Raw genomic sequence first — 27,536 nt, forward strand, 5'->3', positions numbered from 1 at the left:
CAGTAATAGAAATGTAGCATTTCCTAAGATTTTCGGATAATTCACTACACAACACTCAAAAAAAGAATACTTGCATTCTATGAAATCTAGTCTGTTTAGTCTATGATTGTTTCCAAAATTAACCTTGGAACTATTACTACTATTTCATTTTTCTTTTTTGTTACTATGCTTAAATACTTTATTTGCTAAAATAAAATTATTAATTTTATTTTAATAACTTTTAATAACTTAATGATTGAAATATCTGGTTATATAGTGATTTTGTAGTATAATTATTTTTTAAAAATACTGTTAATCAAATTTTAAATATAATAAAGGTGAGGAATTTGGGGGAAGGAAAAAACTGAATAAATCATAGCAGAGATAAATTCAAAATTACAGAGTATAGTAAAATATGTGTATTAATTTTTACTAAGGCCTCATTCCATTAAACCTTCCTTTGACATTTATGATTTTTATACAGTGTTCTACGTTCCAGTCATATTATGTGACTATTGAAACTACTGACAGATTGGCATTTAGATAAATATTATAACTGACTTCGGAAATTGCTGCTAAAGGACCAGGGAACCAAATCTCAGTAGCCCTGATAATGCTTCTGCCGCCTTGTGAAAGGAAGAGAAAATGATGGCTCAGAACTAGATTAATTTCTCCAAAACTACGTTTTGCCTGATCGGAAATAGCAAGAGCACACTGCATTGACCCTGGTGAGACAGGCATCCACGGATGTGACTAAATTATGTCCTAATGCTATTGTTGCAGTAATGATTTGTATGAACAAACACCAAGTACATAAACTTGTTAAATTTAACAAGTTAACACAGAAGTAAAAAATAGTATGCTGGATGACAAAATAGACTCAAAAAGTTTTCTATGGAGAGAAAGAAATGTTCCAAACCAGACAATAGTATTTAACACATTAATATATCAAAGTTTAATATATCACAATTTACATTTCTAGGTGCCACAGGGCCACAGACTGGTTGAGGGTCTCCCTGGTGGTGCAAGAGGGTAAGCACAGCACTGTGAAGCTGTCCGCAGCCTCTGCAACATGAGTTTGATCCCTGGCCAGGTAGGTGACCCACATGGCACAGCAGACCTCTCCTGTCTCCCCTGTTGCTCCCCTCAGCAGTGTATTTCAGTCAGTCTGCCTGTTCTGCTCCCCACTCTGTCTCTGGTGAATCTTCTCATCCCCTGCACCTCTGGCCTGTACCCCAGCTCTTGTATGCACAAATAAAATAAATAAATAAATCTTTAAAAAAATATATCAGACTGGTTGATTATAAGTCTACAACGAGAACCAAGAGTAGAAACCATTCCCTTGAAAAATGTTTTAAGTTCAGACCATGTTAGCAATTTTCAGTCCTTAAAAAAAGAGTGCTCTTGTGCACAGCATTATGTCTTACATCTAGGTGATTCTGTTTACCTTTAGACACTACTTTTGAAGGACAAAAACTAGTTATATTGTAAAGAACAGAACAACCTTCCTGATGATAGGTTTTGAGGCTGTGAAAAATAGCAGTAAAGGAAAAAAATATAGGGGGAGTATACAAAAGCTTTCCAAATTGAAGTTCTGTCATGAAAAAGGAGGATTTGATTAATTCTCTATAATTCTGCAGAACAGAACTAGGATCATTGTCTATTTAATGGGGAAGGATATCTTGATTAAGTATGGAGAATAGAGTCGTGATACGTACAGCTGTCCAATAATGGAACACTGCTGTTTTCAGTCTCTGTTACTGGAAGTATTCAAACAGATGTTTTTACACAATATTTTCAAGGGGATTCATTTATAAGAATTATATTATTAATTTCTTTGGTGCCCTGTCAGTCTAACTGTCTTCTCACAGGAGAAACACAGCTTCAACTAGACAGCAGAGCTCTCTAAGCTAGACCTAATGGTCTTCAATTGCTTTGTCTACAGGAAAACAGTCTAAAACACACTTGAATATATATTTTAAAACTGATATTCATGTCAGATGCAAAATCATGAGCCATTCCAGCACTCTCTCACTTCATCTAAAGCAGTAAAATTTCATTTTCAAAAGGGTGAGTCCAAACTTTCAAAAGATATAGATCTTGCACTAGGAGTACTCTCAAAAACAAACAAAAAAAAAAATCAGCCTGTACTATCTATAACTTTTCAGATGTCAGGAATTTTATCCAACTCCTACACACCCCAGACTCACAAAATTCTGAACTTGAAAACAACCCAAACACAACAAAAACAGGAACAAAATCCTGACAGCTTGTAGGGAATTTGTCTAATCTAACAGATGTAATATTGGCTTTTTAAAGGCTTTACTATAGGAGGAAAAGAGACAATGACATTTTCAATGCTGGGTAAGAAGTCTGCATGAGGTTTCAGAGGGTATATTCTTTATTCTTCCTCCACAATAGTAAAAACTACATTAGTTCTGGGATGCAAGAACAGGCTGTTATAAAAAGAAAAGTTGACAGCTGGACTCAGGCCACGGAGTAAAAGCATCAACTTATATATTTACTCTGGTATCACAAAAGTTCATTTTAAGGTTTGTTAAGAAACTTCCATAATAGAACATTTTTTTTAATCAACGTTTACTCTAAGTTTGTCTAAAGCAGCTGTATATAGAATACCTAAAATTGAATCCATGATTGGGCAAATGTAGTCTTTGAAGTTACCTAAAATATTTAGTAATACTTTCACATTCATCATTGCATGTTTACAAATGAAAGAACTTCAATTTATATTATTTTAATATAATATATTAACTTAATGGATTTCCTTAAGAGAACCATATTAATAGCATCTTCCTAATGCTAGTCATAATTTATAGAATTAAGGAAATTTGAAATGTTTTACTTTTACCCACAGAAGAGCATTGTCCAGTTACATTTAAATAATTGCTCCTTTCTTTAGCCTTAGTTTCCTTTAAAAATTGAAGACAATAATATCTTCTTTTTATGTTTTTATTTAATATCTAGCTTTTAATTTTAACACAATATAAGAAATTGTTTTAAATGGATACAAAAATAGAGCTGTGCAAATAATAAAAAAATATAGAAAACAAAATTGCATTTTGTAAGGGTGCAATAAGGGTATCTAATGAATAAATTAATCTTATATCCATGGGAGTGTATTCTGTAAACACTTCAACAGACATTGTGGCAATAAACATGAAGTCAGTTAACCCTAACCCTTTGATTCAATGATTCAATCCCTAATCAAAACGAATAATTAAGTATGTTGCAACATGTCATCAAGGTTGCTCATTAAAATTGGAAGCAAGTTCAAGGACCATTAATAATGGTTTCAAAACATGAATAATCATGTAAGCATACAGTAATGCACACATCGGCTTTTGATTACCATGAAAAGTTTTTCATGTAAAAAGACCAGGTTATAAACAAATATGAAACAACCTAAGTCTCCAAGAACAGATGAATGGATATAGAAGATATGGTATATAAGCACAATGGAATGCTACTCAGCTGAGAAAAATAAATAAAAGATGACTTCTTGCCATTTAAGAAGATGTGGATGGAACAGGAAGGGAGGATGTTAATTAAAACAAGTCAGAAAAGAAAAAAAATTACCATGTGATTATGTCCGTGTGTGGAATAAAGGGCAAGAAAAGCAAAGGGACACACAAAACCAAAGTAAAATAAACCCTAGAAATCTCACTGCTAAATTAAGACTGCCAAATGGTGAGGGTGTGGGTGGGGAGCACAGTGGAGGGTTTGGGTCCACTGGACTGTGGTGGAGTGTTATGGGTGCCTTGGTCCTGGGTGCATTGTAGTAGCCTATGCCTTTAACACCCGTACAATATTATAGGGCCTCCCTGGTGGCACAGGCGGTTGAGCACAGTGCTGTGAAGCTGTCCACAGCCTCTGCAGTGCCGATTCAATCCCTACTGGCCATGGAGATACCCACATGGCACAGCAGACCTCTCCTGTCGTGCCTGCTGCTCCCCTCAGCAGTGTATTTCAGTCTGCCTGTTCTGTTCCCTGCTCTGTCTTTGGTGAATCCTCTCACCCTCTCGCACATCTGGCCTGTACCCCGGTTCTTGTATAAATAAATAAATCTTAAAAAAAAAGACCTGCACAATATTATAAACCAACATTGCTGCAATAAAAAATAATTAAATTCATAAAAGGAATGCCAGATTATAGAATAGCGCACATAATATGAACATTTGTGCATGGAAAAAAATAACTTAAAAATGATCGTGGTTGAGTTTGGGAGAACAGGAAATGGATTGGGGGTGAGCACTTATAGAAAGTCTTTGAAAAATATTTATTAAAATTATTTTCTTCTCATATTAAATGACTAACTTTCTAATATAAGGAAAAAGCTGATGATTGAAAAAATCTTTATGAAATGATTTTTAAATGGTGTATTTTTCTTTTTAATCATTATTATTATTATTACGGGGTTACATTTTTCTCCTCCATATGTACACATGTTCCATTGACCCTCAACCAACTCCCTTCTTCTACCCCCCCGCCGTTCCCTCTATTAAACTGTAAATTTTTTCACTAAGTCCCAAGATTTTTTTTTTTTGCTATGTTTTGCCAATATATGTTTTTTGGTTATTTATATTACACAGATAATTTAAACTATCCAATATCTGCCTTTTGCTTCCCAGTTTATTTCACTCAGCATAATAACCTCAAGGTCTATCCATTTTGTCCCAAATGGCATTATTTTAGCTTTTCAGTAGTTGTATAGTATTCCATCAAGTTTATATTTCACAATTTCTTTATTTGTTTGTTAGTGGGCATCTAGATTGGTTCCATGACTTGGCTATTGTGGATAGGGCTACAATGAACATAGGAGTACATTAGTCTTTTTGTATTTGAATTATCACTTTTGGGGCATAAGTATCCAACAGAGGTAATGCTGGGCCACATGGAATTTCCATTTTCATTGTCTAAAGAAATCTCCATACCTATAATTTTCTGTAGAGTGACCCCAACTTGCATTTCTACCAACAGCGAACGAGAATTCCTTTTTCTCCACACACTGTACAACATTTATTATTTCCAATCTTTTTGATAAAGATCATCCTAATTGGGGTCAGGGGATATCTGATTGTGGTTTTGATTTGCATTGCCATTATAAAAAGTGATACTGAACAAGTTTTATGTTCTGTAAGCCATTTTTCAATGCAATTTTTAATACTCTAAGCAAAGTTACCAGAAAATATTATGCTTGAGTTCTATTGCCAACTACTAAATTCTTTGCTGCCATCTTCTGGAAGTTGGTTACTAATGCATATCATGGAATTTCTTTCCCTTTCTGGAAAAGACTTTCCAAAGAAGAAAAAAAAACAGTTGCATTCTTACACGATTGCAATTCTAAACCAGAACTAGTTTCGATGTAAGGTGCGGAAGAACTTGTTCCACCTTATCACCTACAGTTGAGCTCTTTCCTTGAAAATTCTAAAAGGACCATTTTATTAGGAAATGCCCGTTCAGTGATGTCTGGGATTTCTTCAACACTGGATTTTATTTTATTATTTTTAATCAAATTGTATTGACTTACCATTCATTACAAAATTATATAATACGGGAGGACAGCTTCACACCTCACTATGTGTCGATGCTTCATTTAACCACCATCAAACTTGGGTGCTGTCAGACTATCAAATTGAGCCCTCTAGCCATTGAAACCTTTTCTTTTCCCTCTGATAACTTCCATATTTTTCATAGTTTGAGTTATTTTTGTTGTTTTACCAACATTGGATTTTACTCACACAAAAAAAATTATAAAGTGTAAAAACATGTCAATATATGATTTTCCTTTCCTATCCTGAGACCAGATTTGTCTTAAAGAGAAGGTACACAAAGCAAAAGGTGACAGCAATTCCAAGACAGATGAAAGGTGGGGCCACACAGGGAATAAAATACCTTACTCGGAGGGTGCTAATGGATCTGGGATGCAAACACCAGATCAACGGCCATTCTCCCTCCCTCATAAGAAGCTGATAACCGGGGTCTCCCTGGTGGCACAAAGGGTTAAGCATCAGCACTATGAAGCCTGCGCAGCAGCCCTCTCCTGTCTCACCTGCTGCTCCCCTCAGCAGTGTATTTCAGTCAATCCACCTGTTCTGCTCCCCACTCTGTCTCTGGTGAATCCTCTCACCCCTCACAACTCTGACCTACACCCCAGCTCTTGTATGCATAAATAAATCTTTAAAAAAAAAAGATGATAAACACTTTCAGCCAGTGTTCTTAATTGGTCGTAGCTGGCTTTCCTCACAATTCTGATATTTCCCTCTAATAATTCTCTTGCTGTTTCAATCCCACAAGTCAGCCTTGGTTGTGGTAAATGTACAGTAACATGATATTTGCTTCCCTTCTCTTCTGACATGGGCATGCAATGCCTTCTGTAAGTAGAGTATCAGTTGAACCCCGTGGGGATTTGCCTTGTAGTGCCCTTCTCCAAGTGCTGGATGAGTTTTATTCAGATGGACCAGCTTTGAGTACAAGATCCTTTGTCTCTAGCTCGGACAGCCAGTGACTGGACAATACTCGATTTGCCTGCCCAGTTGAAGGAAGGGAACTTTTGAACAGTCACTTCTCAGTTGCTTCTAATCTGAAAATGGATCTTTCAGCTCCGGAGCACATTCTGAGCATGTCAACATGGCTCTGCTCCTCCACTTAACCCCACAGTGGGACAGGCGTCCTCTCCACACGCCATGTCCTCTGTTTATAACAGTTCTGATCCTTCCTTATGTTCTAACCTTATTAATTAACTCAAACTCACCTTGTGAAGAACTCTTTGCTCTCTTTTTTTTAACTTTTTTTTTTTTAAAGATTTATTTATTTATTTATACAAGCACTGGGTACAGTCAGAAGCGCGGGAGGGTGAGAGAATTCACCAGAGTCAGAGCGGGGAGCAGAGCAGGCAGAAGGACCGAAGTACACTGCTGAGGGGAGCAGCGGGCGGCAGGAGAGGTCTGCGCGCCATGTGGGACCCTCCTCCCGTGGCCAGGGAGCAGCCGGGGATCGAACCGGCACCGCAGAGGCTGTGGGCAGCTTCGCAACCCAGCGCTCAACTGCTGCGCCACCAGGGAGGCCCTATTTGCTCTCTTTCGAGAGCTTTGCACTTTGTGCTTCTACAGGGTAATCATAATATGCAGTCATTGTGTAATAACTCTTCTGGCTCTCTCCAGTCTGTATTCTCCATAGACTAGAATGTATACCGGTTACCTTTAAACTCCGAAGTCTGACCAAGAATATTATTGATATAGGTTGAATGAATGAATGAGTGAAGGCATGGTTCAGAAATGAAAAGGGTATTAAACTCAAAAAAGTGTTTGCTAGGCAACTATATCTGAGATCGATTATCCGCTAGAAAAATTAAACAAAATACAGAGAAAATGTAATATAAGCTAGTGAGATTTTATGTATTGAAGTATTTTCTTTTTTTAAGGGCAGTATCTCATAAGTTAATTCACTAAGAAATATTCTTACTGCAAACTATGCATTTAAATAACATACTTTTAATTCGAGTTTTATTTAATATTGTTAACACATTATACTGAAGGAACCTGAAAATATTAATAAAGTAGAAAATTTTCTGCTGCTTAAGATAAAAAAATAGTAGAAAGACACTGTGCTTTAGATTTTATGGAGAAATTAACCAGTTTTTTAAAGGCATATCTTGCTACTGTTTATTATTTTGTATTACGTTGAAAATAAAAGTCCAAAAGATTCTGTAGAAAAGATAGGATCTTAAGGACTTTTTTCAAGAATATTTTTTGTGAACATATTTTCTCAAATCATATTTAAAAGAAAACCGTATTAGCCAAGTAAATGAAAAAAATGCACTGAGGAGAGATTTTTGAATGAATGGAAGTAAGTCAATATGAGTAAATTAGTACTTCACATACAAGAAAAATGTGGATGCTCATCCTGTTACTGTGGACGCAGTTATCTGATGGAATCAAACTCATTGGTTATCTTACATGTGCCAGAAAGTTAATAGAAATTGATGATAATGGAAAAACCTTTTACTTATGCAGAGGCTCACTCAAAAATGCTTGAAAAATCAAACATTAAGCAAATCTTTGGCAGTGAGCTTTTCTCAAATAAGAACAAGTTGGGCAAAAACTGAACAGTTTTTTAAGTGACATTGTAGATATTGTTCACAGCATGGATTTCTTTTGCTAAATTTCATAATTCTGGTAATGCACATTTAGTTTTTCAATATATTGATTTATTATAGCTGTATCTCAATGTTATTTATAAGCAATTGTTAAACAAGTGAAAAGCAAAAATTCTAAAACTATAAAAAGGGAATAAGTTTAAATACTTTTCAATGACCTCATTTAACTAGGCCTATGCTTTGTTAAAATTAAAAATAGTACAAGTTCACGGTAAAGTCTTTAATCAGTGTTATCTTTTGTTTGTTTATAGATAACCTATGCTAATGAAATGATGTGGATTTTGGTTACTTGACGGCAGTCCACTAGATCACTTTGCTGGCTGGTTATTTTTAAGCATGTTATATTCACTGCGTTTCCGAAGATCGAAACGTCACCTTAAAGAAACAGTTGAAAATAGGTTTTCACCCCGGTGAAGAAGTTACAACTTATGCCCAGGTCCTTTGTGATGGAGTTGCATAAAGTGTATCTAATATTGACTGAATGCTATCCCAGGAGCGCCTGCAAGTATTTTACTTGCATTATCTCATTCAAGACTCGCAGCAACCCTTTAAGTAAAGGAAAATAATAAAGGGGGAGTATACAAAAGCTTTCCAATTTTTTTTTTCATTCAGAAAAGGAAATTGAGACCCAGAAACTAATTTGCACGATATCATGCCATCTAGGACGGGCATCGGGAAGGCACGCCAGGGCTCAAATGTGCACTTTGAGCCCTGAACCTGCACCCTATGACTACCCATGTCTGCACACTTCATGGTCACTCCACTATCGAATGCACAGAACTTCACGTCCGAACTGGCAAAACGCTGATGCGCTTAGACTCGCGCAGCATCCGCAGGTAAGGACCATCCGGCCACCTGACAGCGAGCGTGACGCTCCCGGCGTCAGCGCGGATGCTGGGCGGGTTCTGTCTCCTAGCAACAGCAGGAGCACCCGCAGCGGGCCTGACAACCTCTCCCGGGACCCGGGGGCGACGTCACTTCCTCCGTCTGGGCCGTTGCCCCAGCGACGCCTGGTGCCGAAAAGCCGTGCTGGGTACCCGGGAGACCTGGAGGTAGAGAAGTCACTTCCTCCCGGAGACGCTGTTTCCTAGCAACCACCTCCCACCTCCGCTTTTAGCCCCGCCCCCTGGCTCAGCCCTTTGCTGGTGTCGGGAGCTGCCCGGCCGGCCCCATCCCAGGCCCTGGGTCCTTCCCGAGGTCGGTCGCCCCGAAGTCTGGGTCGCGGGGAGTCCGCCCGGGGAGTGGCCGGGGCAGGTAAGTGCAGAATCAGGGTCGGGGGCGGAGGAAGGGCCGAGAGGGCGCTGGGTGTGCAGCGGCCTGGCGAGCGCAGGGTGCTGGGCGGGGCCCGGCGCCACCTGGCCGGGTGGGGAGCGGCCCCCCGAGGCCTGCGCTGCTGCAGCAGGAGGGGGCTCGGCCCGGGTCTCGCTGCACGGAGACGTCTGCAGGCGCCTTTGTCAGTGATAGCCATGCTACCCATCATCGTTTGTTTTATCAAAGGCTATTAACTGTTCTGCGAGGGGAAGAATGACCTGAAAAAATGATTGCTCTTTGTAAATGAGCATTATTACTGTTTTTCTTTCTTTCGCTAACGTTGTAGGCTTTTTTTTTTTTTCTTTTTTGGTGATGCTCTTAGTTATACTTTCATGCTTTCTATCTTCTTGATAGTCTTTTAAATACATTACTGTAATGCATGTTATATCTTTTGAATGGCAGGTAGGAGAAAAGTAAGATTTCTATTTTAATTAGCAGCATTTTGTCATAATAACCTGTTGCAGTCATCCGTTTGCTCAAATGCTTAACAATGATTGTGGAGCTATTTTAGAATAACTTCAATTGGAATTTTCTTTTTTTAAAAAAATAAGCTCGTTGTGAAAATTTGATTATTTCTTTACAAAATCTGTTTACCTTTTAAGTGAAGATGTAGTTCAGCGTTCACATGAGATGCTTTGCTTGTCTTTGATGGGGGGAATTAAGTGTAGTAATAGGAGTACAGAAACATGCAAAAAAAATATGATTTTTGTTTTGTATATTTCAGCCACCAACAGAGGTTGAACCATCTTTATCATTTATTAGACATTTTATAAAGGTAAACAGTAAAAAAGTAATATGTCTGATGAGGTTTTTAGCACAACTTTGGCCTATACGAAGAGTCCAAAAGTTACCAAAAGGACTTCTTTCCAGGTAAAGTATTTTAAATCATTTTTATTTTGAGTGATTTTCACCTGGTAGACTCTGTATTATTTAGGCTGCAGTATTACAACTCATCTTTGTGGCGGTAAGGCTAGCAGACTCGCTTCAAAACTAGGTTTTTAACCAAGTTATAAGTTTAATCAGCTCTGACAAGTGAAATTGCAGCTTTAAATTGCTATTTTCATATAATTTTTTTTCAGTTTTTTTCCTGTTGTAACATAATGCCATTTACATTTGTCACTACATTTTAAGCTCGACCTCTAAATTTGTAGCACTGTTAACATCCATTACGGTAAAATGCTGAAATAAAAGATCCTAAAGATTGGAGTGTTTTCCAAAATGCCAGTTTATAGTGACTGCTGTCCATATTGAGCTCCTTGGTTAATTTGCTGGGTGGTGTCTGTCTCCTCCTGTAAGCTTTGTGAGGAGAGATTTGGGGGTCTTGTCTGTGATCTTCTGCCTTGGGTCTGAGGGCCAGAGTATGTTGCATTAAGGTAGGTTGAATGAAACGTAACGTTGGAAGCAGCTGTTAACCTGTCATTCTTTGTTTAAAGGATGAATTTTAAACATGAGACCTCCATGTTTGGGTGGAAATTGATTTTAATTATCTCATTTCAGGATGAGCTAATAAAAGCAATTACAGCTCGCTCAGCCAGACAGAGGAGTTCTGAATACTCAGATGACTTTGACAGTGATGAGATTGGTATGTGAAAATACAGACAAGTAAACTTGTTTTGCTTTCTTAGTTCCATTTAATCATCCCTCCAAAATAATCTCTTATGTAAACTAATACCTATGAATTCATTGGTTTTCATTTCTAACTTGAAAGTCACTCTTAATTTTTAAGAAGTAGGGTGATAGTCCTCGGTTGCTTCTGAATATATATATATATATATATATATATATATATATACACACACACATTAATCAGCAATAGGTTAAAGGTAAAAGGTAAAAAGCATCAGTGGTAAACCACACTGGAGACAGTCCACCTTTAAGATCAACCTTTGGGACCCCAGAGCTAGAACTAGACTCTAGTATATATTACAGTCACTTTTATAGTGCTTTTTATAAATCAGATTTCTTGGTTGTAAAAGGAGTTCACTTTTTAAAACCCAGTGTATCAGTACTGATATGATTTAATTTTTCATTTGCATAAAGAAGTTAACATCTTAAATTTCATGAGTAAGCATATAGAATACTATTTGAAGTCCAGTGTTTTATACTTAAGCATTTGGTAGATGTTTCTCATTTTCTCCATAAAAATAATCAGAACAATAGTGAAATCATTGCTATGTAGTTAAATTAGCAGTCTTTATTACTCTTCTTGTAAAAAATCTAATATTCTGATATGGATGGGGTTGTTCCAAAATTTTCATAGAAACAATAATTACCAAGTAACTTGTTAAATTCTTCCATCTACAAATGTTCTTGATTTTATTTGATGAAATTGCTTGCAAAGAGTAGTTTATCGTCCAAATCCAACCTAAATGTCCCATGGCTGATTGTTATTTTTAGGAACCTTTGGGTGACTTCTCTAAGAGCAAACAGTGCTTACACTGTCTTGCTGAATAAGTATGTTTTAAGCAAATGAATAAAATTGAAATTTTTATTTCATAAATGCCAATTAAAAACTGCCTTAATTTGTTGCATTTTCTGCTTATTAAAAAAGATCCAAGTCAATGCATACTTTTAAATTCATTTCTAGTCTTCCAAGTAACCTTTTCGATTGATGTAGCCTCAAAACTATAAAATAGACCATTGGAAATATTTTTTTCTTTTCCATTTTTCAGTTTCTTTAGGTGATTTTTCTGACACCTCAGCAGATGAAAATTCAGTTAAGAAAAAAGTGAATGATTTCTATATATCAGATGAAGAAAGAAATTCTCCAAAACTGTCTTTTTTGAAAACCAAGAAATCAAACAGTGACATAATGAAAAATGGGCTTTTACTCTCCAAAAATGAGGAGACGGTGCCTAATGGTCATGAAGACGTGATTGCGAATCCCACATCTCAACCTCAAAATAAAAACCAGGAAATTGAAAAGGAGAAACTTGAAATGAAGCCTAAACCTAGAATTCTTTCTATCAAAAGCACACCTTCAGGTAATTTTTTAGGGTATTGTAATTGCATTTCTTGGAAACATTATTTTAAAGTAATCCATCCCCAAATACCTTTAACGGGTAGGTAATAAATATTTAGGGAAAAAAATCAGACTGAACTTTTCACAGTTACAAATATAAACCAAATAATAGAACCACAGAGGAAGCTATAGTTCTGACGCGCCACTATGTGTGGGCCTCGCATCTTCTCTGGTCCTGAGTGAAGGGAGAGGATCTTCAGTGCACACCTGTGGTGCCAAGACGACTCCATCCTGCCTTGCCGAGACCTGTGAGCTTCAGTTTTATTTTTAGGGACAGACTACAATGGCATACTTACTAATCCACCTTACATCCAGAGATTAGTGTTATGGCAACGTTGGAACTTGTCCTTAAATCAATTCTTTCCATAGTGTCATTTTTCCAGAAAGGGGAAGGGAGAGAGTTGTGTTGTTGCTGTTGGGTAAGCCTCCAGAGACTCTCCTTAAGAAAGCACTCTCTCCATCCCTTAGGAGCACCCACTAAGTTCAGTTTTCTGTGGAAGTTCCTGGTGTGATCTAGGATGACGGTAGTTTTCTCCACAGTGGTGCAAAGATGGAGTAGAGCAGACACCAACCCCTCGGAGGTCCCCGGGCCACCACACTGGGCATAGAAGGTTAAGAGTTTGATGTCTTCCAGATTTCTGCCTTTTTCTTTTTTATATTAAAACACATTAGTTGATGGTAACCTTCATAAAAATCTCTTTCCTTTTTATCATCAGTAAACATTGTATTGGTACTATTCCATGCTTTGCATATTAGATATCACTGGTGATCTTAGAGTGTTCAGACGTGTGTTAGGAAATCACTTCTCCTCCTAACCCCCTACATTCCCCCCAAGTCCCATTAACTTTCAAATCAGCAGAACAGGGAAAACTGGAAACAAATAACCCACTGCATAATAATTGTATGTGACCTCAGCAAATAGGGTAAGCCTTCCTGCCCTCATGAAGATAAAACCTGTTCTTCCTGTCCTCCAGATCTGTTCTGAGGATACACTGAAGCATGTCATTAACTATAAAATTCTAAAAGAAAATGTAAGCATGAGGAATGATGAAATAATTCACTTGCTAAAAACATACCTTCCCCAGAGTACTAGATAGAATGAAAAATAGAGAAAGGAGAACATGATTGAACCTGATGGATACTCCTAGAGCTCACCATTTCCAAAAGTATAGTTTCCTTAGGTTAATAGAAAATTGTGAGCATATTACTCTGATAACAGCTAGACGTAAATAATTAGACCTTTACTGAGAGTGAGTACCTTTTTTGAAAATCTGTGACAAGTTATTGATAACATGAATAGAGAAGTAACTGTTTTAACCACAAGATGGCACCAAAATTCTAAATGCTATACCCAAATCCCCAATATTATATATTCAACCATTAGCCATTTGCAATTTACTGTATATAATGACAAAAATGCTAAAATAGGCAATCCTTGCCATTTGATTATAAAACAAAGCATTTCAAAAATACATTTTTTTTTCCTTCTGAAAACTAGGCAATACTTCTACAGCAGAATTTTGGTAGAAAATATATCAAAGTCTATACACCTGAGTTCCTCAGGCTAAAGGAAAAATATGGGGCTAGTGATCCTAAGACAGTGCCTGGCATATGGAGTCATTAAATATTTGAATATATCAGTGAACAAATGATTCATTCACGAGAGAAGGCAGGTAGTTCTTGAGTTGAGCTTTATCCTCTACTCTTTTGGACATAATTTTTTTTCTATTGGGTTTGGAACTTAACTTTTTCAAAGTGATCTGATACTGCTGAGTAATAATCTACACTATAAAAAATATTAGAAACTGAATGTTTTGTTCCTGCTTGTCTTTGTAGAAAGTACAGTAATCAGTAGCTTATTGAGCCAGGGACTAGTGATTTTGGAAGATAGTGTTTATGGGACATGTTGTTATTATTTTAACATGTTTTATGTTAACATTTTATTTAATTTTGTTTTGACATGTATTTTAACATTTTATTTTAATTCAAATTATGAACCTTGGAGTCAGGCTGTTCCTGCTTTATCCTACAAACCAGCTTGTCAATATAAGTCTAAGATTTCTTTGTTCTTATTTTTATTCATCTGTAAACATGGGGATAATGGTTAACCCCCTACTAGGGATATGAGTTGATTAAATGAAGTGCTTAGAAGTGCTTAGAAAATCTTGGGGTAAATTAAGTGCTCTATAAATCTTTTATTATTGACTTTACTATTTAGCCTTTGTTGGGAAATATTTGCTGTGAGGATACACAGAAGTATGTCATTAACTATAAAATTCTAAAAGACATGTAAGCATGAGGAATGATGAAAAGTTCATTTGCTAAAATATGCCTCCCTAGGGTACTAGGAAGCAAATGATTTTATCCACATGTTTATTACAGAGTGTAATATATTTGACACTGTTGCAATCACAACAGTGGTAACTAAGATTATGACAGTAGAAAAACACAGTACTAATCCTCCAAGACTATCTTAGTCAGTTTTGCTGCTGTAACAAAATACCACAGGGCAGGTGGCCCCATAAAAAACAGGATTCTATTTCTCACACTTCTGGAGGCTGGAAGTCTGAGACCAAAGTGCCCTTGCGACATGTGAGGATACAGTGAAAAGTTGGAGATCCCCTGTATCCTCACATGTATCACGGGACCAGGAACTCCAGGGAGCTCCTGGAGCCTCTCTTTTATAAAATCACTAATCCCATTCATAAACCATGGGCTTTCATGACCTAGTCGCCTCCCAAAGGCCTTGCCTTCTAGTTCATCACCTTTGGGCTTAGGATTTCAACATAAGCTTTGAAAAATACAAGCCTTCAAGCCATAGCAAAAAAATTATAATTTAGTGGCACGGTATACAAAAGGAGCAGCAAGATCACAGAAAAGTGGGCACCTGAGTTTACCCTGACCCCTTAGAGATCAGGGAAGGCTTCCTAGAGGAGATGCCACTAGTAGCAGTAACCATGACAGTAATAGTAGCTGTTGTCAGGACGCTTGGTTCAAATGACACAACTCACACACATATCAGTGGGAAGGGGATTTATCACCTTATATTGAGCACAGAGGTCAGAAGGCCTTGCTATGGGGGTGATTAAGTTTACAGATTCAGGACTTTTAGGTCATCTGGATTCTCTCATTTCCTCTCTTCTACCTTCCCTCCCTGCCCTCTCAACCTCCTCCGGCCCATCATCTCCCTGGTCGCTCCATCCCTTGTCCTGTCTTTCTGTCATTGTCTCCTTATTGGATAACCCCTCACTTGGCCGAGGATAAGGGCACTCGTCCAGCCACATCCTTCAGTCCCATCGTGTTAAAGGAACATCCTCCAACTCCAAACAGAAAAATACTGACCCCTTGACCACGCTCTTGGACAACAGAAATGAAGTTTCTGTGATCAGCTGGCGATGGGGAAGATATATGAAGGTGCTGTTATTAATCCACCAGACTTGCATGATGGAGCAGATGAGAAACTACCCCAAAAAAGAATGATAGAAAAACTGAAAAAAAAAAAAGGAATGTTTATTTCAACTGCTCATGTTCATGGAGAACTTACCATGTGTCAGCCCTGTGCTGGGGACTTCACATTGTCTCAACTAAGTCCCACTGGCCCCTTAAGAATTCCTCGCTATTTGCCACTATTTCCCATTTACCAATGGAAAAACCAAAAATGCAGACTTAAAAAGATTTGTATAAGGTTACAGTCCAGATAAGTATACAAGCCACAATTCAAATAGGAGATACCTAAAATAATCAAATTCAAGAAACAAAGTATGGATTGCCTAGGGTTGAGGGGAGGGGAAACCCTAATTCAACAGATATAAAGCTACAGTTGTACAATAAATAAGTTCTAGAATCTGCTGTACCTATAGTTAGCCAATAGCATTTGTGCACTTAATTTGTTAAGAAACCTCTTGTTACATGTTCTCTTGACAAAAAATTTGACTTCATACCTTCTTTCAGGCATTATACAATGTTCTGCTTAAACTGAGGCTCGAAAGCAGTCATTTGTCAGAGGAGAAGCAGGAAGCGGACATTCTAGGCAGAGGGAGCAGCCTGGGTAAAGTATGGTAGCAGGAGGGATGATGGAATAGCTGCCAAGCAACTATCAGCCCAACCTCTCAGAAACAGGGTGGGGTGAGGGGGTGCCAGCATCCAGGGCAGAACAGATATGCAGGACCAACACCAGGAAAGACTTGTCTGTTCCAAGGCAAGTAAGTGTCTGTGCCATAGGATGGGATGATGGGGGGCCATCCAAGAAATTTGTGGAAAACAGCCATGTGATCTGATTATAAATCGCAGAGGAGTAATCTAGAAAAGAGTGAATGAGGAGTTGACAGTGGGGACTTTGAAAGCAGGATGAACGAGAGATTTAGTTAAATAGAGTCGATAGCATTTGGTGGTGCTTTGGACACGGGGGAGAACAGCAGCAGAACCTGGGATGATTCTTGGATTTTGCATTCAGTATTGGGCGAAAGGTTAGGGCCTCACTAAAACTGGCAATGAAATAAATCTTCATGGAGACATCAGTTTGGTATGGTTGTGGAATATTCTAGCAGCTTTCACAACCCACTTACATAGAAGAAAGGTGTTCATTGATCCAGTTTTGAAAATTTATCAGAAGACTGCATTAGTAGACAAAGGAGAAATGAGTATGTCTAACATAAAATGTAGCTGAAAGGCCTATGGATAAAACTTGCATACAGAGTTTTAAGGGCTGGAAGTATAACTAGCAGTAGGTTTTTGTTTTAAACTCTGAAGCGGTGGAAATAGTGACTGAGAAATTTGAATAACTCCTGGAGAAGTTTTACAGACTCAAGAATAGTAACTACCGAATCATCTAGTTCTTTGCACCTCCCTTTAGTCACAGCTAGTGCTTGACTGCAGAGACACCATCTTCATACTTGTAACAGCATTTACCTTTGACTTATAAATTTCTTGGATTAGGATCATCTGCCTTCCCAAGCAGTAAAATCCTTGGCAGAGCCATTGTCACTCGCCTGATTGTCTGTCTGATAATGTGCAGAGGGGCTGGTAACAGATACTCATAGCAACTGGCTTGGTTTTCTTTTGTGTGTGTGTGTCTAATTCTTTTGAATACTTAGAAGAGATCCTAAAGTTAGGCAGTTAATTTCTCATGAAACTAGAGTATTGAAGTCACTTCCAGAATGGCAGTTACTTTTGAACTGTGACTATGAACATGGCTTATTTGTGTCTCACTGAAGCTCTGTGAAGAGCAGGGTGCGGACTTCTTCTCCAGGACAGACAACCAAAGTGTGTGGGAAGGGGGTGGGGGGAATATGGTGGTGCCGTAGGGTGTAAATAGTTGAAGCCATAGTCAGCCTTACGGCATGTTATTTTTCAGTAGAAAACAGCTGCCTGGAAGCAGATAACCACTTAAAGCCTTCACCTCGACCAAGAAGCTTGTTGAAAAAGCACAATCAAAGGGAGGAGAAAGTTGGGCTGGAAGATAAAGAAACTGCCCTCCCTGAAGAATGTAAAGAATGGGAAGAATCAGAGGCACAGCCTACACCTTTGCCCCCACCAAGGCTGAAAGGCAGACAGGTGGAACCTGAGGAAAAAACATGCTCTCAAAACCTGGATCCTGAGGTTAGCACTGCAGCTCAGCTGCTGAATGGTCATCTTGAATTCGGGCCTTTGTTTCTGATTATTGGGGGGACGGGGCAGGGAAGGGGGTAGAGAATGTCTAGGCACTGTGTGCATATGCTTTCCATATTCCCTTCAGCAACTGATGAGAAGCAATAGTAAGGCTTTGTTACTATATACCACTGAATCTAAAACTCCATCATTATTAAGATATAGCATTATTTTATAGACTGCTAAGAAAGAAGCAAACTGCCAATTAAGCAATGACACATAAGTAAGTGTTAAGACGCATCCAATTTCAGAGAAAGTAAAATGCAAAAGAGAAAAATCACCATTTGGAATCTATGCAATCCCATATGTCTTTAATTCTAAGAATTTATATTTTTATTTTCTTATTATTGAATCATATGATTTACGGTTGAGGACAGTAGTCAGAATGCATGCATTTAGTTTTATTCACTCAGCAAAAGTATACTGAATATTCATGGAATATTCATGGCATTGTGTATATTCTTTGGGACACACATAATGGGATTAAATATAATCCTTCAAGACAATAGGATGACATTATCATGACATTCCACTTTATCTCTGATTTATAATTGGGTTTTCTGTCTTATTAAATCTTGATAGGCATCACTCAGTTTTATTAAACTTTTCAAAGAGTCAACATTGTCTTTGTTCTCTATTATTTGCTTTCAATTTCACCTTTAATTTCTTTGGGTTTAATTTGCTTTAGTTTTAAGTTAGAAAAATTTTCCATTGATTTTAATTCTTTCATTTTTTTTTTTGTATGAAACCATTGAAAGCTGTAACGGTCCCACTGTCCACGTCTTTAACAGCCCCTAATTTTTTTGCTACCTTTCACTTTCATTATCATTTCTTTAAATATATTTCCATGTTCCCTTGTGATCTCTTTTTTGAACAACTGGTTTTGTGTCAGTTATTTAATTTCCAAATATTTGGATCTCTTCTAGATATGCTTTGATGTATTGACCTATTTAATTTAATTTCACTGTGGTTAAGAGTATACGTCTAATATGATTTAACATTATCCAAATTCTTAAGTTTTTTTTTTTTTTAATGGCCCAGCCTAAGTATATCTTGGGAGAATCCCATTTGCATTTACAAAGAATACATGTCCTACAGGCACTGGGTGTAAAGTTCTGTAATTTTACTTTGGTCAAGGTGGAGGTGTCATTCAGATCTCCATCCTCACTGAAGTGCTTCCTCAAATTGACATCTGCTCTTCCAGTCCTGAACTCTACCCTCAGGACTTCCCCCAGCACATTGAAGGACAAAAGCTACTAACTTGCAAAGCCCTGGTGAAGCTGTGCCTCTCATGGTCTACTCCAGTATTTCCACCCTCTGCCATTTTCCCAGGCAGTTTCTGTTACTTTTGACATGACATTTTCTTTACAACCATAAAAAAAAGGGTAAATTTGAATTGTATTATTTAGGCAAAAAAAAAAAAAAAAAAGGTTTTGTATATTATATCATCTCCTTGAGGCTAGATTACTGTTTTATTAAGATATTTACTTTAGACACACAAACATGATTATTTTATTTCAGATATAATTTTCAGAATTTGAGGAAAACTCAAGCACATGTAATCTGTGAACTTTTCCTATCTAAAACTTTTAGATGTAGTTGTTTATTTGCTTTTTAAATTGCTTTCATTTGAACAGTTAGTAATACATAAAACTAAAGGCTTTTGTCTTCTGTCTTTATACTTTTTTAGAAAGGAGAATTGGAAAAAAGGCACCAAATCTTTGCCTTAAGTATTTATGAGATTTGACTGTAGGGCAGTAAGAGTTTGGAAAATTGCTAAAATCAAATATAGAAGGGGCAGTGAAAGAACTAGAGTAGTTCTGGTTAATGATCTAGACCCCTTTTAATGATCCAAATGTCAAGGCAAGAATATTGAAAGGAAAGAATATTAGCCTCCACTAGCTTGCTTTTGATGTTTCAGCAGCAAACTGCTGTTAATGCAGATTTGGGATTTATGAAATAGTCTTACTAATTATTACCTTTCACAAATCATGAGAACTAAACTTACATGGTAAATACCTTTTTTTAAAAAAAAAAAAAACAGGGCCCATGGTTAACACGTCTATCATCATCATCTCTTAAAGAAAGTCTTGAAGATTCCTTTTCACCAAGATCTGGAGAAAAAGCTTCTATACGAGGTAGTTGTATCTAATTCTTATATCTTATTTTTAAACTCTGTATGGCTTAGGATTCCATTTGTTAAAGAAAGGGTTTTTTACAGTTACAAGAAAAATATATGTATGCATTTGCATGAGTTTCAACTTACTGTGTAATTACTATACCATTCACTAACCCTGTGATTTCAAATTAAAGATTTCATGTAATCTTTCATTGCCTCATTTTCCCCAAATTATAATGAGACCTGTCTCATCAGGCTGGTGTGAACCCAGTCCAGGCAGAAGTAGTGATCACTATTGTAACCTTCCCATGCATGTGCGCCCCAGTATCTGCAGAGTCCTCACTTAAAGGTTCTTGGAAACTGCAACTTTAAAGAGAACATTGTATAACAAACTCAGGTCCTCAGGTATTGCTGGTTTCAACATGGGCCAGGACTCTTTTTTTCTCATTAATGTGATAACAAAGCACACTGAACAAAACTACATTATTTGAGGACTTGCTGTCTATACAACATAAATTTTAGGTGCACTTTTAAAGTGAGAACTAAGCTGGAATTGAATCCAGGCACCACTGCATAAACAAATTAAGTAACCTCTCTGGGCCTGTATGTTAATGTTTAAAATAGACGTAATAACAGTAAGTGACTTCCTGGGATGGTAGTGAGGATTAAATGACTTAATACCGGATGTCACACGCTGGCATGTGTGTACTGTGTACCATGGCAAGTGCATAGTAAATGTAAAATGTGTGTCCTTAAAGCTGTTTCTTTCCTTAGTTCTCTGACATGGAGCTTTAAGAGAGCTAAAAGGCATGGCTTTCCTCGACGGGGGTGTATAACTAATATTTATTAAGTGCTTGCTTTATCATATAATTTTGTCATTTCACAGCTGACAAAAGCTGGCGTGGAGATATTGGGAAGCACTCCCGGGGTCAGGGATGGAGCCATAATTCGAATCTTTGGCCCCAAAGTCCATGTTCTTTTCATTGATTGGCAGCTCTAAAGAATCCCATGACACTTGGGATGATGAGCACCCACCACATGTGAATGTATAATATGATTGTAAAGTCACTTGCCATCTAGCCTGCCTCCAAACAAGCTCCCCCAAAATGGCTGTAATGAAAGCAGTAGAATTAGAACTTTAACACCCCTGTTTGGTTTGGCAGATTAGGTTTGTCTAAGAGGAAGATGCTCATTGGGAAGAACACAGAACACACTGACTTCTTTTTCTTGAGCCTTCCAACGTATGGTAGAGTCAGAACAGAAGCAATTCCATAGAAGCAACACTGAATCCTCTCATGGCAGAGACCGAGCCTGTTCCTCAGGGCACTGAGAAGAAAAGCCCCTGCCTTTGTGCCCTGGGTCGGTGCCAGCGCTGCCTCTTAGCAGAGAGAGAACTGTCCAGAGGCTGCCTCTGGTCCGAGTGGTGGCCCTGCCCAGCTTGCGTGAATTCTGCCTTCTCACTGGTCTCCGCAGGGTGGCTGCTGTACTTCTAGTAAGTTCAGCAGCACAGAAGCGCGTCCTCCACTCATACAAAAACACAGGCTCTTGAACAGAGCAGAGGCGGCCTCTCACCTGCTTTACACATCAACATGTTTTCTTGCGTCTTTGACATAGGGTAGTTATTTCATCTGATTTACTAACAAAAAGTATGTTTATAAGTATTCAGTTTGTCAAATGCTAGAAGACTGAGTGGCCGCATTCTCTTTCAGAGATCATTTTAGAAGCTTTATCAATTTATGTGACCATTTTCATATTTTACTTTGTAAAAAAAAGGGATTACAGATAGGCCTCTTTTAGTGTAAAGCTAATAAATCTTAATTCAGAAGGGAGTTTTAATGCTGTGATTCTGTCTCAAAATAGATCAGAATGAAGAATTCAGTGAAACCCAAAATTCCTTGAAATCAAATGAAAATGAAGAGAATTCATTATTGGATGATGTTACTATTGCACTTGAGAAATCCAGTGAAAGTCAAGTGACTACTGATGACCTTGAAGAAGAAAAGAAGACTGAAGTGAATGTGAATGACGACGCAACAGCTGATGTCCCACAATTGCAGTCTCAGAGTATCTTAATATCCAACAGTGCAGCTGAATCCACAAAGGTATTTCATAAAATTATACCTCCTATAAACTACAGCTTAAAACTTGAAATAAAACTGAAATATTTTAACTTCTATATTATATACTTCTGAGTCCTCTGTGGAAAACTCATTTGTTAATCATGGTAATATTTTGTCAAAAGATTCTTACTTAATTCAGTAGAATTTTAAGTTCAGGGATGGTTTGCAGCGAATATAAGCACAGTATTTCACTAGAAATTATGAGAAGTTTAAATCATAATATACTTTTTTCTAATAAATTGAATAAAAATTGATTTACCTTTGGTTTACAGTATGGTCTGTTTACAATACTGTCCAAGCTGCAGGAGCACAATTCACACCTGAGTATGTGTTGTCCATATCACAGCTACTACCTTAGTTCTGGTGCCTTTCACCACCAACAAACGGACCTCAATATTTTTAAATATCTCAGAAATACATTCCCATAAGTATAGAGGTTTCTCTAGGTCTTCATGGTATAAAAATGCAGCTATCTGAAACAGTTTGTGGATATCATTTGTAAAGATTTAAAACTGTTAATGAAAATCTTTAAGAAACATGTATCAACATCCATGCTTCTTTAAAGGGATGGGCAGGCTCATGATCAGGAATGTTTTTATAAGCTTGAGAACCAAATTTGTGGTGGTGTATGGGATTACTTGTCTCTACACTAAATTGCAGCAGAGTCCTATGCTTTAATTTTTTTTTTAATTTATGGTATATTATTTTTAATCTTTATTTCTCCTGAAGTTAGTCTCTATCTCTTTTGTGTCAGTTAGCAGGAGAAAACAACAGTTCTAGCTGAAAATTGGTTGAACAGTAATTTTATAACAGAATATTTGCTTCAAATTAACATATATGGAGAGAATTCATTGAAAGATATTTGAGCTATATTGTCCTCAGCTACTTTCCTTTGAAAAAAACACTAATGACAAATTAGGGATGTGTTTACATCACTGCTAACACCCATCTGTCTTCCTTAAAAGGAAGAAGGGTATTCTGGTGTTTAAGAGAAGATCTTAGAACTGTCTAATAGAGGTAATTCTAAATTAGAATAAATTAGACTTTCATTCTATACTGAATGATCTTTCTTAAATATGAATCTAATCATTTCTCTGCTAAAGTCTCTGTTGGATTCTCATCATAAAACATAAATTCCTTTCTTCTTCGTAAAGATCTCACATGATTGTTCTCATACCACCTCATCTTTCCCCCTCCACACCATTCACTGTGTTTCAGTGTCCTTTAGCCTTTTACTTTTCTCAAAATTATCAAGCTCTTCCCCTTTTCAGGCTCTTTTAGCACTTCCTATTTCATTTATTCCATTGACCTTCACATGGCCACTTGCCATTCATCATTTGTGTTGCTCGGATGTGAGGGACCCCTCCTCCAGCACCTTCATCGAGTGGCCCTGACAACTGCACCCTAGTCCCCCTGTCACTGTTTATCTCCTTCATGAGACACATTTGTTTGTGGGTTTATTATTGGTCACCCCCTCTCTAAAGTGATACCCTTAAGGGTGCATCTCTTATTTGTTCCCAGTGACTACTATACTTGATACTACTAGATACTTAAAAATAGTTTTCTAGCAGTTTTGCCTCTAAGTCTAGCTGTGATCATTACGGAGAGTAATCTATTTATGGCTTTGTCTATTTAATAGAAAACAATTGAAGATAGAAATATGAAGAATAAAAAGTCGACAAATAATAGAGCATCCAGTGCATCTGGCAGGTAATAAAGTTGTCAATATCCCTCATTTATGGGGTTTATATTCCAACGAAGCTGGTTTTAATTGAACAGCCTTAAAGTAAATTTAATTTGGTATTACTTGATTTTCTCTCAATGTCTGTATCATGAGATAAATTACAGTAGTATTCTGCTGATTGTATTTTTACAAGAAAAATAACTGATTAGGGATTCCCCATGCCCCGTCTTGCTCCCAGGTAGTGTCTCCTTCCCCTGTTTTACCTGAGACACTTGATGAAAAGCCATCATAAAGCTGCAGTCCAGCAGCTACCTCTCTATTACATGTCATTTTCTAGCACGTACAAATCTGTGCTTAAAGTCTTGAGGTCCTGTGGACTAAGCTGGTTTATTAAAATAAGAATCTATATAGTCACAGCAACAGTGATCATAATGAATGCCTAACCCATAAATATTCATCAAAACCTTCTGAATCTTTTAAATTATCATTAACCAAATGATCATGAACAAAATAGAACAGGGGTCAGCAGACTTTTTCTGTAAATTGCTAGTCAGAACATTTTGTCAACTTGAAGGCCCTGCGTTCTATATTGTTGTAATAACTCAGTTCTGCTATTGTAGCAAGAAAGGAGCAAGGCAATATGTAAATGAGTGAATCTGACTCCAGTACAATGAACTTTACTTACCAAAAACAGATGGTGAATCAGATTTTCCCTCTAGCCGCTGGAAGCAAGGATACTGTTCTGACTTTATGTTTAGACTGGTTTATGTAACAATATGATACAAGAAAGCATTAAAACAGTTCATGTTTCTTAAAAATATCCTAACTACAAATACCTAAAAAGAGAAATCTCTCTGAAGCTATAAAACTTAGTTATAAAATTTAAATTATGTTGAATGGTACTCTTTGTGTACTAAGACTATAACTCTTTCAAAGTAACTATAATTTATTAAGTTATATGTCATCTTCAAATACAAAGTTGGATCTTTGGTCTCACAAGTGAAGTTGTAATATTTGGTCTCACAAGTGAAGTTGTAATATTTCATCCAGATTCTTTTGGGTCTTTTCAGATTAATAACCTCAGAGTTTTTAAAGAAACCTAGTTCTATAAGGAGAATTTCCTCGGCAACTACCTCTTCTCACTACTTAGGGACTTTGAAAGTCTTGGACCAAAAACCCTCACGGAAACAGAGCATAGAACCTGACAAAGCAGATAGCATAAGGGCAGCAGTTTACCAGGTAAAAAGAAAACATTTTTTAAAATTAGAAAAATAAATCACATGCATAAGGCTACCTGTTTGTCATGGAATAAAATGTTCTGGCCAGAAATGGTTTAATAGTTTAATTAATTGGAAATGATTTTCCTTCATAATATGTGAGCAATCCAAGGCTTTCTCTACTAAATCATTTCCTCCCAAGGTTTGGTTAGCTGATCATAATTGTCTTTAAAGAAATAAAATAAGGGGCCTCCCAAATGGCCTACAGGTTAAGTCTCAGTGCTACCACAACGATGGCCCTCTGTGGTGGCCTGAGTTTGATCCTAGACCAGAGAGCTGCCCACATGACACAGCAGACCCCTCCTGTCTTGCCCGCTGCTCCCCTCAGCAGTGTATTTCAGTCAGTCTGCCTGTTCTGCTCCCCACTCTGTCTCTGGTGAATCCTCTTATCCCCGTACTTCTGGCCTACACCCCAGTTCTTCTATACAAAAATAAATAAAATCTTTTAAAAATAAATACAATATTCCATGGCAATTCATAAAACATACCCAAAGCAAAAATGATGTTGTCTCTATATTGATACTTTTTAAACTTTATATTGTTATGAACAGAGAGTTCATAAAATTTTATCTTCCTGAGACTTTATATTTGGATTAGGCTTACACAGAAAAAGATTTTTCTAACTTTTTTCACAATTCTAAGAGTTCTTTATTCCTCTTGTTTGTTATACAGACTAAGTATATTTTAGAAAATTATGCATGTGAATTTCAAAGAATGTTAATATATATAGCTGTCATTTGTAGTTTATCAGAATATTATCAGAAAAAGAAAAATGATACTAGTTTATATAGAATTTATAAATTACCTGTTTTGGTGTTTTAGTTTTTAATCACCTATTTTACTAACAAGAATTCTAAGTCATTTGGGAAACTTTGACTATCATATATTTATTTTTCTCACAGGAATGGTTAGAAAAGAAAAATGTATATTTACATGAAATGCACAGAATTAAAAGGATTGAAAGTGAAAACTTAAGGATCCAAAATGAACAGGTATTCTGAAGCATAAAAGTGAAAAATATTCTAGATTTTTGTCAGTAAACTATCTCTGAATATTTAATATCTCTAAATCAACTGCTTTTTAAATAACAACATACGTTGTCTATACATGAATTGATTTCTGTTTTATTTCTTTGGTACTTTATATATTTTTAGTCTGTAGTAAATATAACCATTTTACATAAAAATACTAACACTGACTTTTCTTAATGTATAGAATGACTGGTACTCTTAATTAGGTACTACTAATTTACTGCTTGGGAATAGTTACCTACTTCACTTTAAAATTTGGTGTCGGTCTTGCAGCTTAAAAACATGGGAGTTTCCCACTCTGTTTCTCTCTAATCTCTCTTGAATTTCATATCACTATCTACACTCTTGACAGGTATATTTCCAACTGATTGGAGCTGGACTCTTGTTTCAACCCCTCCTGTGTTCCATCTCTACCCCAACTCCCTGCTTTTAGATGACAACATGTCCAGTGCTTTTCCATTTTCTAAATAAAATCCCTGAAAAAAAGCACATTCATTGTGCTGTTTCGTTTTGTTTTATTTTAATGTTAATAAATATGTAACATTCATTTATATCTCTGCATATCAAATTCACTTCAGTATTTAATGGCTTCCCTTAATAACCAAAAAACAGTTTGTTTCTATCTTTAAAATATTTTCCTAATGTCAGAATAGTTTTGAAATGTAGGTACAGCGAATACGAATATAATTAAATATCTCAAAATATATTTAGTCCCTTTATAAAGTTGATAATGCCTGCCACAGTACTTTTTTGTTGTTGTTGTTTTTTAATATTTTATTTTATATAATTCTTACATTATTGCTTCTTGGCCTTTTGGCTAAGATCAAGTATAATTCTTACATCATTTTTCTTTTTTGCACAATGTATGCATTTTCATTTTGGTTATATTCCCCATACAATTGCACCCCCCCCTTATTTTGACCCTAATCCTTCCTCTTCCTGCCCCTCTTCCCCTGCAGTGTGTCTCTGGTTTATAGTTGCTTGTTGATTTTGATTTTTACTTTGTAGTAATTAGTCTTTTTCCTGGTCCCTTATTTAAGTTTTCTAAATTCCTGCTATGAGTGAGACCATCCAGTATTTTTCTTTTTCTTTCTGACTTATTTCGCTCAGCATGATCCCTTCCAGCTCCATCCATGTTGCTGCAAACTGCATGTTTTTATCTTTTTTGATT

The 27,536-nt window shown here is 36.9% G+C and overlaps 1 protein-coding gene across 3 annotated transcripts in view; it reads left to right on the top strand.

Moving 5' to 3' along the window:
• The first annotated feature begins 9,269 nt into the window (after positions 1 to 9,269).
• MAP9 (microtubule associated protein 9) overlaps positions 9,270 to 27,536 on the top strand; it is a 29,768-nt gene continuing 11,501 nt past the window's right edge. Inside the window, exons 1-10 of one of the 3 annotated variants that reach the window (XM_037496010.2) lie at positions 9,270 to 9,409; positions 10,191 to 10,336; positions 10,964 to 11,048; positions 12,139 to 12,450; positions 17,842 to 18,086; positions 20,179 to 20,272; positions 22,114 to 22,355; positions 24,013 to 24,083; positions 25,128 to 25,296; positions 26,237 to 26,326. In XM_037496010.2, the coding sequence (XP_037351907.1) occupies positions 10,262 to 10,336; positions 10,964 to 11,048; positions 12,139 to 12,450; positions 17,842 to 18,086; positions 20,179 to 20,272; positions 22,114 to 22,355; positions 24,013 to 24,083; positions 25,128 to 25,296; positions 26,237 to 26,326 (1,383 nt within the window). In that variant the 5' untranslated portion in view covers positions 9,270 to 9,409; positions 10,191 to 10,261. Of the gene's footprint in view, positions 9,410 to 10,190; positions 10,337 to 10,963; positions 11,049 to 12,138; positions 12,451 to 17,841; positions 18,087 to 20,178; positions 20,276 to 22,113; positions 22,356 to 24,012; positions 24,084 to 25,127; positions 25,297 to 26,236; positions 26,327 to 27,536 lie in introns of all 3 variants that reach the window. The other 2 variants (XM_054690094.1, XM_054690093.1) reach the window with 2 other exon arrangements.

Source organism: Talpa occidentalis, unplaced genomic scaffold (genome assembly GCF_014898055.3).
Source record: "Talpa occidentalis isolate TD23 unplaced genomic scaffold, MPIMG_talOcc4v2.1 talOcc4.8, whole genome shotgun sequence".
NCBI lineage: Eukaryota > Metazoa > Chordata > Mammalia > Eulipotyphla > Talpidae > Talpa > Talpa occidentalis.